Genomic DNA, 16,465 nt, shown 5'->3' on the forward strand with positions numbered 1-16,465 from the left:
TATATATATATATATATATATATATATATATAATATTCAGGAATCTCAATATCCTAATCAAAACGTATAAGACATTTTTAATTCGAATCGAAACATTATTCGAAATAGTACCAATTTCATTGAAATAGAAAAGAATACGCGACATACAGTCAATGCGACTAGTCGTAAGTTGGGTGAGTCGGGTGCCGGCTTTGAGGTCTCATGTCAAGGCACGGCAGATTTTATCCCTGAAAACCTTTTGTTGAAAAATACAAGTTCAGTCATTCACGTACTCTGTTCATACAAGTATTCTACTACGCCTTTGTCCAAACACAGCTCAACTACGGCATCATAGGTTGGGTTGGTGTGAATGACACTCGCTTGGAAAATTTGAGCACAATTCACAATCACGTTGGGCAAACCAATTACATTTTGAAATAAAGAGCTGATTAACGAATCGAGTTTATTTGATGCCAGACAACTTTTTTGTTTAGCTATGATCCTCAACATAAAAAAATAAAATACTATCCAAATTTGTGGCACATCAATATAATACCAGAAGTAAATAAAATTCATTAAGCGTACCACACTGCGATAAAACAATAGGACAGCGTCATTTTAATTATTTGGCACAAAGACTATATTCTTCACTTCCTGTCGTAATAAAGAACATGAATAATATCAGTCTCTTCAAGAATAAAAAAAAATTGGCTGTTAAATTGCCAAAGAGAAGAAATACATGATTTTGTCAACCATAAAAGTTGAATATGAATGGACATACACATTTTTACAAATTCACAAATTTTATATGACATTCACAAATTTTATATCACATTCATAAATTTTATCTCATTTTTACCAGGTATCCGCTCTTTAAAGACAATTTCATGACCAACTTTCAATGTATAAATTTTATCACCAACTTTCAATTCTTTATTGTAATATTCTCAATGGTCATCATATATTCTTATTGTTAACCATATTATATATGAATAGAAAATCAGTTACAAGTGATAGTTCCACTGAAACTTGAGCTTCTGTAACAAGCACTGTTTATTTATTTTCACCATCCTGTATGTTATGTGGTTTTATACTCACTGATTGTTTTATTCGAACATTATGTCTGTAATAATGGTACTTTCAAATAAATGTTCTTGTTAAAATTTCTCGTCATTCAGGTAATGAAATTGAATCAATTTGAGAATTGATATTTTATTCTTACATCGATGCATTCAGCTGAGAATATTTCAGGAAAAAATCTTCACGAATACCACTCCACCTAAAAAATTTCTCAGACAAATATCCATATTTTTAAACTCAATCTCTCACATTAACCAAGAAACATTGCCTATCACTTCCAAACAAACTTTTGATATATATCGTTACCAGAAATGCCAGGATGTGCTTGCGAGATCGATACTTTTTCAGCAAACATAGTTTTCAGAAGTGGTATCGACAAAAACGCTAGATTACTCAAAGCCTAACCATATGTGGATCCGAAACAACTTGACCGTTCTTCAGCGGCATACAGATCGTTGAGCGACCAGAAACGATATCGCTACTTTTAATGGCAAAAGAACAAGACACGCAGTGTGCACCATGATTTACAATTGCTTTGTTTTGATTGCTCACAAAGCCGTCTTTTGTCTTCAACCAAACAATTAAAATAAGCGCTTTTTAATTGATGACTCGGTCGCAGATGTCCCTCTGCGCATTATCTTCCTACTACTCATCAATTGACATTTGCCATATTCGTTCTGGATTAGTCGGATTCGTTGAATGCGTAATTCAAACAATTGAACGTTGTTTCTCTGAGGCTGATTTCTTTTTTACTTCTCGTAACGCATTCTTCGCGTATTTCACCTTATTACTATACATTTTCTTTAAAATACTTTGCGAGAACGAACTGCATAAACAGAAAGATGAAATACTTGAGCGTTCCACCTTATAGAACTATTTTGGTATTGATTTATGTTTCTATCAATTACGGTGCAACTTGATTTGAAACTGAATTAACCTTAAAAAGCTCATTTAGCTGCAAACAAATATAATAATAATAATAATAAAACCTCTTTATTCACCTGAAGTAAGAATATACAGAATATACAAAAAATATTGAGGTGAATGGGCGGAGTGTCAGCAAAGCTGTTTTATAACTCAGCCTTCGAGAAAAAAAAGAAATTTGAAAAGAATAAAAGAAAATTACAGTACATACATACATTTTTTTAAAATGATTATTATTCTGTCACCAAATCTTTTGTGTAAACGCATTAGCCACGGTCAGCATGGAAAGTGAACTATACTCAAATGAATGCTCTTTGAGTCTTTTTGTAAAGTTTTTCAACGTGTAGGATCTGAATTCACTGGGCAGGAGATTGTAGAATTTAGCTGCGTTGTATGAGAAGCTGCGAGTAAAAACAGAAGACTTGTGTTCAGGAATGACCAGCACCGACCTGTTTCTATTAAAAAAGCTGTTAATATTTGAGAAAAAATTCAATTTTTTCATTAAATAATGTGGCATTCCGGTCTTCAAGACTTTGTGGGTGTTTGTGAGTTGATGCAGTGTCCCGAGTTTCTCTAGTTGCAGCCAACCTAATTCCTTCATGACCGGTGAAATGTGGTCGTATGCTAAATGCTAAAAAAACGAAGACAACTGTTTTGGATTCGTTGAAGACGGAGGGGAATCAGATTGAAGTAATGCAGGGCCATAAATGCTATCGCAATATGAAACTTTCGAAATGATTAGCGCTTCACATAATTTTAGTTTGAGTTATTTGGCGAGTAAGTCCCGATTTGGAAACAGTCGCCTGAAGGTGTTGAAAGACGTTTGAATCAAATGGCTAACGTGTTTTGTAAAGCGTGTTTTGTATTATTCTAAAAGTTCCTTTCTTTTTCTCTCTAACTTAATTGGCCTTTACTACATCAATTGTAGGTGATCTGAAATTTGTCTCACTTGAGGTGATTTACAAATCTTAACACTACATTGTACGCTCGTAAAAAACCTAGGAATTCGAGACATGGGTCACAATCACAAAGCTCATTTGTCAAGTGTAGGCTAAGTGAATACCTGCCAGAGCCACCTTGCATGGATATTCGTAGTTCCGCCAGCACCAGAACGGAATCTATCTTCAACTAGGTACATTTGAGAATGAAAAATGTCTGGTAGAAAGCTGATTCGAACTTAGGACCGCAGAGCCTAAAAGTTGTGCGAGGACTTATGATGAGGCCAATGAGCCAGAAACACGTGTCTGCTGTTTGCAATTCTTGAGTGCTTTATTCATGAATTTTCTTCATTTTCATTTGCATCAAAATTATTCAAGAGGTGGTTATTGTTGAAAATTCTGATCACAAACAAGAATAATAGTTTGTAATTTCCGTGATATCTGATGCGAAATTTCAACTGTCTCAATGTTATTGTTAATGGTTCTTGGTAATCGGTCAAAAAAGTGATGTGTATTCACCTTAGAAAAAAATTCAGAAAGTTACTGCTGAACTTTCAAGTTATCTGATGAACGTATAAGCTTTGTAGCTATTGATTTTTATAAATGAAGCAAGTGGTATCTGTATTCATAACTTTGATATCGCATCGTGCTATTTCCAAACAAGTCTTTCTCATATTGAGTTCTTTTTCTCATGCCCCATATTCAATATTCTATACAGCACAACACTAAAACACTTTTCTAATATTAATTAATAATTCAACAGTTGACCTTGTTTTTTCTCACTTTCAAAGTCTATTAGTTTTCAACTCATCATTATGTTCAGTAAATTAATTAATTTATCTAGAAAAAATAACATCAACATACGTGATTCATTAAAAGAGATAATGTCGAACAATTTTCAAATAAATCAGAAACACTTTCTAGATTTTCTAACGTTATTTATTCTTCGATAACTTTCCGTTCAGTATGTTCCGAAACTGAAGTATGTGATGAATGTCTGTTTTAAAAATACACCTTTTCTCAGTTGTCATTAACATAAAAACGTCTTTAGGAATGAAGCTGAACTCTATAACCTTCCATGGAGGTAACGTAACTTGTTACCGTAGACCAGATCAAATATATATAGTCTATGTCTATTCTTTTATTAGTGTCTGTAATTGTGACCGAGTATTCTCGATTCCGTTTTCTCGCAAAACGAGTTTGAAGCGTATATTTTTGAATTGCCAATTGAAAATTATACATTGGTAAAAGTTTTTATCAATGAGAATAATTGCTTTCAAACCCAATTGATACAACTATGATTTGTCTGAGCGAATGTACTCATACGACACAGAACTACTTTTCATGTATTTTCCGTTGCTGGCAAGGAATTCACCTTGAATCAATGAATGCATTTCATTCATAAATTTAGTTGATTCACGTATTTATTCAATTCACCAGGTGTGTCATTTTTTCTTAAACTTGAACAAGTTAAGACCTGCAGATTTTCGTTCAATTTTGTTATCAGTTGGGTCAATATTCCTCTTATGCAAAACATGGTAACGATAAAGATAAGTAGACGATACATTTTTTCAGATTTTTCGTTAAGAAACTGTTTCCCTTCATAATAATAGAAGGTAGATATAGATAAGTTTTCATTTATCATTTTTCCGTATCTGTTAAATCATTCACACGGATCCTTTAATTGGTCTAGTGGAAGAACTCCAGATTGGTATTCACTGCCATCGAGTACAACTTCCATGGTGGGAAATTCAAATGAAAAACAAATTGATCTAGTCTTGAGATGGATTCGTCGAACATGATTTCAATTCATTCATTAACTGTTTTTTCTAATTTGTGAATGTAACAAAAAATATAAACACATTCCGATATGTTCTCGAATGTTCGGAACTGTTCTGGAAATTTCTGGAAGGCGAAAATTCTATATAGTCCTTATATCTTAATAGGCACGCCCTTCAGATAAAAATGGAAATCTTTCTCATGAACAAGCTGATATGATGTTATGAGAGACAAAAAGTAGGCATATATATAGTTTTTCTACCCTTCTGAAGTCGGATTGGGTCGTTATAATATACTTTTAATCATAATTTGGGGTATTATTAATCGAAATATTACAGACATGGTTTCAATAACGGTGTATATATGCCCTAAATCGTCTAGGATTTCTGTATTTGTTTCACAGCATCACAATTAAAAATATGATAACCCACGAAAAGGATTAACATTTTTTCATCTATATGCAAGACTAACCTATTCCTCAGTAAACAAACACACCTACATTGTATTTGTTCACTACTTGATTCGTATCATTATATTTTGTTTACAATTTTATTTAAACACTACTTAAAATTAAAAGTTTTCAACAACACGGTATCTGTTGTGTGTTGACAAACCCTAAAAAACGTGTAATACCAAGTACGCCGTCTCTTAGCAAGAAGACGTAAAGTTTGAATTGTATTTATATAAACACGTCTACCTGTCCAAAATCCTCTACTTACGATTCTTTGTTAATATTTACTAAGTGGGTAGGGCAGTAGAAGGTACAGAAAATTCAGATGCATTTCAGATTATCCAGGTAGATGATTTTAAAGAAATATTCATAGATATGATCTGTGAACGTCAAATAATTCCACAATAATAACAGCTATTCTTTGGTGTCTAGATATAAGGTAGCTGGTCTGAAAACAAAAGGATCTTAATTTCCAAAACAACACTTTTGGCATATAGGGGTGTATTCATAGTGACATTACAATCAATTCAGAAGAGAGAGTAAGATGATATCCCAAATTTCTTCCCACCGAGATTGGGTATCAAGAAACCCTTTGTGTACACTCTGTTTACTCTTTTGTTTTGATATTCCCCAACTTACTGATAATTTGAGTCTGAGGTGGCATTTATCCTTTGTTTTTGCATAATCATTGATATAAAGAAAATTACCAGATACAAAGAGGCGCATATTTTTCAAGTACATCTTATTAATTCATCCGAAACAATGTATATTCCACCTAGCTTATTCACTTCTATATACTCTTCTTTTGAATCATTATTATTTCCATCAATGACTAGTGGTACCGAAATTAACACAGACAAATCAAGATACAATACAATTTTCGAATGGTATAATATACGTATCAGCATAATTACATTGAGGAATGTTGATATACTACCTCTAAAGATTTTAACTGCTTTTAAATCGATATTTTAATGGCTTCACTTGCTACTGAAATTGCAATCTTCTCGAAACTCCATCTAGTTTTATTAATGATTGAACATGATTTATTTCCGGATTCATTATATTCTGTAATAAATAATATAATCCCAATTTGTTTTCTTCTGTTTTATTACTCAATGAAGGCTGAACTGTAACTACCAATCGAAAATATTTGAGTTACCTGTACCCAAGTATTCTTTATTCTTCCAAAGGACTTATGGATACATGGATTCAACGCCTGAGGTTGAATCGAAGAACATTACAGAACAAGATAAACACGAAAACTCATTAATGAAACTTTGGTTTTAACAACAATCCTCTTGAGTTTCTAGAATTGCAATGTTTGGTATAATAGTTTCTGGACGATTGGTTCAAACAGAATTTTAGCAAATTAGTGGAACCCAGTTGGTAACTACTATTAATGATGCTGATAACATAAATCATATAGTAGTGTTTCTGACAGGAGTTGTGCCTTTTCTGGAGGGAATGGATGGCCAAGTGTATTTCAGCTGGCCTGATCCTAATGCCCCTCCTAATTGGCAACCCTTAGGATTTCTCTCGAATAAAAAACCTTCTGCCATATTTAAGATATCAACATTGAAGAAACTAGATGAAATGGGAGATTATTCAAACATGATGTTTGGTCAAAGTCATATTGTTCACAATGCCCAAATAGCAATTTCCATAGAGCCCCTTTCAAATATTCAAAATGTCCCTTCTCCGAATTCTCTTGAAGCAAATTTAACTTTTGCCCACAAAATGTTGGAAAACTTTATGAACTTTGTTTTTTGAGTTTTGAGGAAAGTAATAGAAAGTTGTTGCATATTGAATGTACCAAAATCTCTACTAATTTGTATAATTTGTTGAATTTGATCTCAACAAAAATTAAAATATTCATGAAATTTCCGCTCTCTTGTGGCAAACTCCTAATGGATGATTCGATGTTGACCACTATGTCTTCGGCACGAAGTTTGGCTGGAACCACATTGTAATTTTCTTATTTGGCAAGAAAGAAGTGTTCAGCTTCAGTTAGTATGCGATCTGAATGATTGACCACAATGTGATTTCTGTCCAAGGTCGGTGGTGAAGCAGAAGATGAGAGACTTTCGAATTTTTTCTTCTAACGTTTGGTGATGGCAGTTCTCTACCTTCATTTAGTTGCTCAAAGACAGATGAAGAGACAACACTCGTTTGATATGAACCATACAATTTGAAATCTTATTTGGGTGTGAGCTGTGCTTATTGCACAATTTTCACACACGGCTTAAATTCAATTTCATTTCAAGAAGTTGTATTGCGATAAATAAAAGTGTGAGATGAATACACGTTCCTAGTTGAAACGACTTTTACAATAAAGAAAGAGTGTGGGAAAATGGAATCGTCAGCTTTGTTAATTACAATAAAAATAAAAGTGAGCTCCACAAGAAGTTGCTCTGGAGATCGCAGAATTCATTAGTTGTGATACCAACATATTGTAAATTTAATTATAACTAAATGGAGAAATCGGTCGTGCCAATCAATTCTTTAATGTTTGACTTCTTTGAGTCTTGTTTCATGTAGGTCGTTGAGTAACTAGTTCTCCTTCTATTATGAAGTTCACGCATGGTTTCTGTTTTCTCATCTCTATTATAGATATTGAGAAAGCTTTGAATAGAAATAAATATTTTTTAATTAGCCGACACTTGATTAAAATCCATGTTTAATGAGGTGGAGTAAACCCTGAAGAGGCATAAGCCTATAGCAGGGCCCCACACAAACACACCTACACAAATATATTGTTATTATTATTTAAAACTTGAATAAACGTTTTTGAATTGAATTGAGGTATAGTGGTTTTCCAAACTTGACCAAAACTGTTTGTAGAAGTGTTTATGTGCTTCCAAGCACAGAATAACTGTTTGATTTTTTTGATATTGATCAGATTTGAATATGACATTTTGACTCTTAATAATCAAGTACTAACCGGCTCTTTTATCCTAGTCTTACCGCTTATAATTGATATCGGTTGATGTGGTATATTAAGTATCTTATTGTATAAACAACTACCGTGATACCATGAATCATGACCGCGACCGCCCCGCTCAATTCTAATAGTCATTTATGTTTCTTTGCTTACTCTTTAATAGTCAAAGATCTCACTATCTACTTGATAAACTCCATTTAGAAAGCCAATATTTTGACATTAAATATATTTGATATGTGGTTGTCAGTCACATTTCTCTTCTCTGGAAATTGCGAAGAAATATAGCAAACAGATAATTCCGAAATTGATAATGGTATTTCTTTTTCAGTTGTACGTCAAAATACGTAGGAGAATACTGCCAATACCCGAATCCTTGCCACACTTCACGAGGACCTCGATGCCAAAACGGCGGTTCGTGTCAAGTACGCGTTTCGCCCGGGGAGGCCCCCAGTTTTTCGTGTTCGTGTCCGCTCGGTTTTATGGCCTCGTTGTGCGAAATAAGAATCGCGAACTCCTGTGATGAGAAACCGTGCCTGAACGGCGGAACCTGCTCGCTCAGATCCCTCAAGTCCTACCAGTGCTCGTGTGCACCAGGATATACAGGTGAGAAAATTTTGTTATTATTTTCATTGCATCTTCACATGTGGAAACACCATCTTGAGGGTCACAAATTTTCTGATGTAGAATTAACCTTCTACAATTAAATCAATCTTCATTTGATATCAGCCATACTTTAGAGAATTCTCGTGAAAGACAAGAAATTTCTTAACTTAGCACTTGCTTTTCTTTTGTCATATGTATTAAAGGGAGCTTTACACTAGCATTTATCGCTTGCGAAAGTTTTATTTGCATCGCACTTAAAAATGTGAATCTTTAAAGGAGTGAACCAAGACTTTCATGCAAATTTTAATTGCACCAGTACTATCTATTTCGATAGAAATTACTGTCGCTGGTATAAACTTCGTGAGAGCTCCACAAACGGGTACTTTCCTTTTGTAAACCTGTTATAGTTCAAGTAAACGTGCAACCTACATCACTTCAAATTTAATTTTATGACTCTTCAGCCAATCATGAAACTCGGTTAGTAAAAATTATCCAATACGAACCACCAAATCTACAGTCCACTAGTTCACTGCCGGTTCATTTCTATGTATTGGTTTTTTTGGCCTTTGAGAGTGCCGCCACCTTTAAATGTATACAATATCTTTTACTTTGACTATACTTGAAAACAACCATCACTTGAAGTCAGAAAGTGTTATTTTCAATCTTTCAGGTATGCGCCTGTTTATCAAGAAAGTTTTTGTGATGATCTGATGAGTCTTCAAATTTCAATTTCGTTAGTGGAATATTCCTGTAGCTATTTGCGTCTTCACTTCTCAATTTTTGTCTCATTCTCAATTCTCCAAACTGAAATATACCTTCTTGAAATATACTTTTGCTCCCACCGCGTCCACTTTTTCTATAGTTTTTTGAAAGTAGTTCGTTTGCTTCTCAACGCAGCTTATCACAAACAACACGAACGGCAACTGATAGTGCTGCCCAAATGACACAGCAATTATATGACAATTTTGAATAAGGTGAAAATTATATAATAATTATAAATAACTGTACTTCCGAAGCAATTTTAACTTGCATTATAACTCTTTTGAACTGCAAACCTTTATTTGCTATAGTATGTCCTACTTACCCAAGCGCTAAATGCTAGTAGAAAATCCTCTTAATAGAGTTATCTTTCCAGATCGAAGGCATCGTGTTCCAACCTGACTTCATTCGATATTAATTGTGGACAGTATATGACGGACACCTTATGAAATTCAACAATTGAATTAAGATTGGTTATGCTTAGAATATTCGCATCCATGTTCGCATCACAATTCCGAGTGACTTGAACTGATAAGATGCATGCTAGAGATTAGACCTCCCATGACACAAAACAGTAATCATTTTGAAACCTGAACATAGAAAAATAACTAAAATAGAAAGGGATTGGACATAGGAGTGGGAAACTAATATAAAGCAATTGAATATGCTGTTATTGAAAATATAATCTTATATTAAACTTAAACAGTAACAATTGTCAGACACAAAAAGTTACTTTTCAAAGATTAATTTCTATGCGAAGCGGTATTTATATGCGTGAAAGTATTTATACTCCCTGCAGGTCATACAACATACTCCAACAGAACTTGCCAGAGGAGTTGGGAATGGTTTCTGTAAAAGTTGTACGAAAATCTATTCGAATATGAAAAATCTCTGATTATTTCAATAATTTTATAATAACTAATGTATGTACAGTTCGGAGTTGATGAATGTTACTAGAGTTTTATCCCAACACCAAACCGTTATTTTTAACACCTCGACACGTTTCGGTTAATAAGTGGTCATCTTCAAGAGGAAGTTTAATCTTTAAGCTTCCTCTTGAAGATGATCACTTGGTGATTAAAACACGTGTCGAGGTGTTAAAAATAACGGTTTGGTGTTCTGATAAAACTGCAGTAATATTCATTACTACACCAAAGGTTCGGAGTTACCTACCTGAAAATCTCTAATACCACTTTGAGTTCTTCAAACAATACACTTTTGACATAGGTATATAAACTATAAAGGCAACTTCTAATATTTTAACGAATGTTTCAACTAATGTTTTCTGATGTCACTGGAAGTAAATCATTCCTAGATTATTTCCATTGACTAAATAAAAATTTGTTGGTGTTTTAAAAGTACCAACTACCTTTTTTGTATTATTATATTGATTTCATTAATTGATATACTCGTACCTCAGACGCACAGGTTCTACTTTGGGTACGTACTCAATGACGAGTTTCGTAGGAAAGTATTATCATTATATGCTTATACTTCTGTATACTTCTGTAGAAAACTCAAGATTTTTACAGGGTCGTTTTTTGTTTGTAACCAAAAATAAAGTTCGAACCTAAGGCCACTTTCAACATACCTGTTGGAATACCTGATAGTTTAGTAAAATTTGTCATCAGTCTTTATATTTTTATTAATATTTCCGCTTCGACACAATGGAGCTCTATCAGACACCATTTAAATACGCGACAAATAATGTACCCACATGTTTTTCTTGGCCCTTCCGATATTTTGTACCGCCTCACTGTAGTCCTATTATTTAGATTTCTACAGAAGATCGGTGAGCTTCTTCACAAAAACACGTATCGGTCATTAAATCCTTCAGCATTTAATTAAAAGAATATCCCTGTAAATATTTCGTATCTCGTGTCGGGATCCAGATAATGTTTTGATTTTGTTTACCATAAAAATGCAGAAGGCCATTTGAATATGAATGCCGGGCTATTAACGGAGATAAATAAACGTAGCATACTCAAATAGGTCCAATTAATCGTTCGTACATTCGCGTTAAATTCTCGCTGAAGATTTTATAACAACTTTCGATACATGTAAATTTCGAAATTCCACAGCGGTTGATTGAACCTAGCCTGTTGCATCTCTCTGAGAGTTTTTCCTCGAGCTCGGACTTGATAGATTTATTTAAACTCTTGCGATACGATAATTATGTATTCGTGCCTCCTTAAGGCTAACAACTGTAATAATATGTCTAAAATGGCGTGGTGATCTTCGATCTATGAAATATCACTCTTATCCACTTTAAATCTATTTCGCTGAGCAGTAATTCACATTAATACGGTACATATTGATAGATTAACGATCTATAAGTGAAGCAGCAAAATTTCTATTGTCGTCTAGATCCTTATCCGGTAAATTATAGACGAATTTAATTCTTGCGTTCACGACAATATCCAATTTGAATTCGGCCGAATGAGAATAAGAAGGTGTTTCGTAATATTTTGGCAGTTATCGAATATTTATCTGGCAATTGCGAATTTTACGAGCTATCGCTTGGGGCTAGACATTTTGTTTTTCATTTGGACATGATTATCAATGATTTCATTGACTTTGGTAATTATCTGGGTGTAAAATGGGGTCAATAGCACAGTTACCTGTTTTCAGATATATCAATATCACCAACTTACATCGCATCCTTTGGACATTATCGAGTAGATTACATAATATAAGGTATGGGGTCCTGCGGTGCCCTTATTGCTGATATATCATTGTGCTTGTGATGTGCTTTCTAATGTGAAAATCAGATATAAAAAATCGTGTTTCAATTAATTCACGTAAAATTGAATTTGTTAAAGTGGGTTGAATCTTGATGCATGAAGAATAACGGTATCTCAAATTTGAACAACCGAGTAATCCGTTCAATGTTGTTTCACTCAAATTCTCGAACTAGCTCATTTCGACCTTCATAACCGTCTTCACGTTTTATGTTGGTAACTTAATTTTTTGTTTTATACGATGAACGAAAATTGATATGTAACTCTCTCAGTATTTTTACGCCTTCTAGTCAATTTGAGAGCCTCATTACTAACAAATCACATATTCAACTGTAAAAGGTTTTTTCTAAAAATTCTGAAAAATTTAATTCATTTCACGATTCAGCAAGTCATGGATGAAATAATAGTTCATTCGCAAACGTTATTTCTGATAAAATTGTGTACATAAGGTAGGTTTGAATAGCTTATACACCTTTTGAGTGTAAATACGAATCAGGAAGTAGTATTATCTTGACTTGTTTGCCGATTATGAAATCCGGTGTGATGTTTTGGAATCCAATTATTTTTCAAATATTTTGTTTATGCAATGAATTAAAAAAATTACGAGTCACGTATCAGGTTCTGTTGGGAATTATCCGCCAAACAAATCTAAACGTTTTCAACAGGTGAAACCTTTCGTTGTCATGATTATTTAATTGAGGTTACAGTTTAAATAGAGAATACTTCTTGATAAATGAATTATTCTTACCGAAAGTTTTTCACATCCACACATATACAGGACGAAAAAAATTGTGACAAGTTAGATTTATGTTCGTATAGAAATATCTACGCTACGTTATACAATTCCATGAAAAGATGCAACTTAGCAATAAGCCGAGGGTTCTGATATCAAGGGGTTGAAAAAAACTGAAATCAACTCTTTTATAGGAAAGAATTGGTGAACTCTATATTTAAATAGTATGGCCTTCTATTTTTGAGATATATTCTAATAGTGGAAAAGAATCCTGATGACACATTCCCCATAGTTTGAAAGGTCTGCTGTGGAGAATGTGTCATAAAAGTTTTTTTCCACTAACAAAAGATATTTGTAAAGCAGAATATAGTTCATAACCCTAACTTGATATCAGGTTCCTCAGTTTCACTTTTTCATAGAGTTTAATAACACACCGTTGATATTTCCACAATAATCTGTTGAAACAGCGAAAACTAGGGTGTCACAATTTTTTTCGTCGTGTATGTGTGTGTAGATACGGAAAGCTTCACATCAGTGTTTTCCTTGTGCTTTTGATAAAGTAAAAATCAACTAATAAAATTACTTAAAAAGAAAGCAAAGACACCCCAATTCTGAAATATTGATTTGTTGTCGTTCATCTTTTTTTTTTGTTTATTTTTTGAACTTGTGTGCTTACAATTTGACATGCATTAATTTTCAGGGATTCGTTGCGAGAAACAGGACCACTGCGCGTCGCAACCTTGCCGGAACGGGGCCGAGTGTACGTCTGTAGGGGATTCCTACAAATGCACATGCGGTCCCGGTTTCACAGGAGCTTCGTGCAGAGAAGACAAAGATGAATGCAAACAGGATCCATGTCATCGAGGCAAATGTCATAACACACATGGAAGCTACACGTAAGTCTTTTTTTTATAAATTCTATTAGTTTGAAGCACTTACCAGTGTGAAGTATGGGTGTTTGAAGTTGGCTGAGAGATTTTCAAAAATCGACATTTTTATTTTAAATTCGAAATTCCGGCTTGAAACTGAAATTTTGAACCCTCAAACTAGGTCCAAAAAATAGAGGGGTCGTTTACTTACAAATTATACGGTATTTCTAAATTTTTTATATGTTTTCAGTTGTGAGTGTTTGAAATAAACAATTCCCTCCACTCCGCGTCTTCCGCCATACCGAGAAGACCGAAAAAATCATAGCAATTTTTACTTACGTGCTTTTTTGTGAATTTTACTTTTTGATACTGTCTTAAACTTTGTTTTTGTGTTTCCTCACAAGTATTAGGATAATACTTGTGAGGAATTCAGTTATCTACAGAGTGCATATAATTTTAAACCAACCCTGCGTTAGGGAAGGAGGGGAGGTAAAAATGGAATAATGCGTTTGTGCTATTGTAACCCCACATTGACAATTGCCATTCATTCCGTGACATGGTGGTGTGTTCTCGGGAAGTGGAAATGGCGGCAGGGTTCCCGAACTTCTAGAGATAATTGCATTTCTTATTCCATTCTGATACTTGTTTTTACTGAAATACGCTGTAACTGAAGCTTAGCATTACATTTTTGATTTTTTTACTAAGCGCGCAACTCCGAAAATATCAGTACTAAAAAATGTGGAAAAAAAAGACAGCGAAATGACGGCAGGCGCGAGATAGGGGATTTTTTTTTCGAATTTCAAATATTTACCAACTATTCTAAACAACATAACAAAAACTTCAGAACTACCATATCTTCTGTGAGTGAAATCCTCTTTTTGATCTCCATGTTTCATGGAGTCAGACTCTTGTTTCAAAATATACTTTTAAACTAGGGATAATTTTGTACTTTCCATCGTTTGTCTACAATTTACTTTTAATTTATGAATCCGTGATGTATTCATATTTTCAAGTTAATAGGTAGAATTCGAACCCCTGAAGTTAAATTATTCAAGTCACCATCATCAGTATATGATTCATCTCCTAATGATGCCAAGTTGGTTAGCGAAATGTTCTTTAAGATACAATGTATCCGTGTGAGAAAATAATTTTTGAAGACTCAGAATTCTTACTCTCAAAACTCGGACTGTCGAAATTCATTAAAAAATTTCAGTACTCAGTAAATTCTACCCAAAGTTCTGAATTTCAGCTCGAAATTCCGATATTCCGACTAAATTCAGATGAGACACGAACTTTGACATTCATCCCGGAATTTTGTCAATTTTGTTGAAATTCCAACTAGCATTTAATATATTATAGATTTGATAGTTTCGTTTTTTATTCAACTTTTGAATTTTATAGGGGAATCACTCGAGAGCCGAATACCTAGTTTTTTTGAGTAAAGAATGAATATCTCGAGAACGGTTTATTTTTGGTATAAGGTATATTACACAAACTCACATTAGAATTACGCGAGGTATTCAAAAATGTGAAAATATACAGGGTATTACATTTGAATCAAAGACGTTAGTAGCAACTTCCTATATAACCGGAAATGTTGGAAAAAATCCATCATTTTTTTTCGATAAAAATTATTTAAAAAATCTGAGGTTGTATTAAGTACATAAACTTACATTTGAATTAAGGAAGTTGGTACCAACTTTCGGTATAACCGAAAATGTTGGAATAACACTATTATTTTCATTGGATAAAACATTAAAAAAGATATATTTCCCAGTTTCCTATTATTTTTCGAAATACATCTGACTGTCGGTCATCGCGCTGTATTGTATTTATATTACATCCATTTGAGACGTGATCAACCATAAAATTCGACCTATTTTATCCTCATCACTTTTCGAAATCACTGTATTTAGCAATCGTTTTTCTTTGAGTTTAAATTTCAATGAACAATATCTTTCATAGGTGAACGTAGACAAAGAGAACTTTTAGAATAGATCTATTGTTGTAGACAACTAATTGCGCTGAGAGTATAATGGAGATCCGTATTGGTACATGCAAGAAATCCGCCCACTCGCAACCTAACCGCGTTGATTGCCCCGGGACATTCTAGCAATGGTAAATTTATAGTGGTTTCTTCAGTGTGTATCATAAATTCTGTGCTCGATTCGTACTCTTTCTTTTCGTATTCCGGAAGAATTAGTCGGTTTGGTGGAAAAACTCGCTTAGTATTCCGTTAATCTTCATAATATCCCTCTCCACGCTTCATATGATATAATGTTCAAAAGCATACCTGAAACCGAGTTGAAATTCCCAAATGATTATTTTTACGAGGGCTGTTTAAAAGGTAATGATGAAGCACTATTCACAAAAAAAAATATTTATTCAGTCTTCTGAATCTACTCACTTATCCATTCTAATACACTTTCACCATCACTCCTACTTTTTTGAGCAAGAACACCAATCTACCTTTCGAGAGAATATTGCAAAACTTATTATGTATAAACAGACAAACACTGCAAGAGGTCAAATCTGGACTGTACGGTGAGTGGATACAGTTGCGATGTAGGTACGGATCTTTCACGAAATCTAATAGATGCTTAATCAAATCACCGTACAAAGTCCAAAACACATTGCTAAAATATCTTGACAGATGCACTATAAT

General features: G+C 33.7%; 1 protein-coding gene across 2 annotated transcripts in view; it reads left to right on the forward strand.

Annotated features, from left to right (window-relative positions):
* The window catches only part of N (neurogenic locus Notch protein), a 196,344-nt gene that overhangs the window by 73,029 nt on the left and 106,850 nt on the right, over positions 1–16,465 (forward strand). For both annotated transcript variants that reach the window (XM_023158033.2, XM_023158034.2), the window contains exons 3-4: positions 8,424–8,698; positions 13,632–13,827. In XM_023158033.2, coding sequence (XP_023013801.2) covers positions 8,424–8,698; positions 13,632–13,827 — 471 coding nt within the window. The remainder of the gene's footprint in view (positions 1–8,423; positions 8,699–13,631; positions 13,828–16,465) is intronic.

This window comes from Leptinotarsa decemlineata, unplaced genomic scaffold (assembly GCF_025532065.1).
Source record: "Leptinotarsa decemlineata unplaced genomic scaffold, Ldec_3_MD MMD2_tig00000199_RagTag_RagTag, whole genome shotgun sequence".
Lineage (NCBI taxonomy): Eukaryota > Metazoa > Arthropoda > Insecta > Coleoptera > Chrysomelidae > Leptinotarsa > Leptinotarsa decemlineata.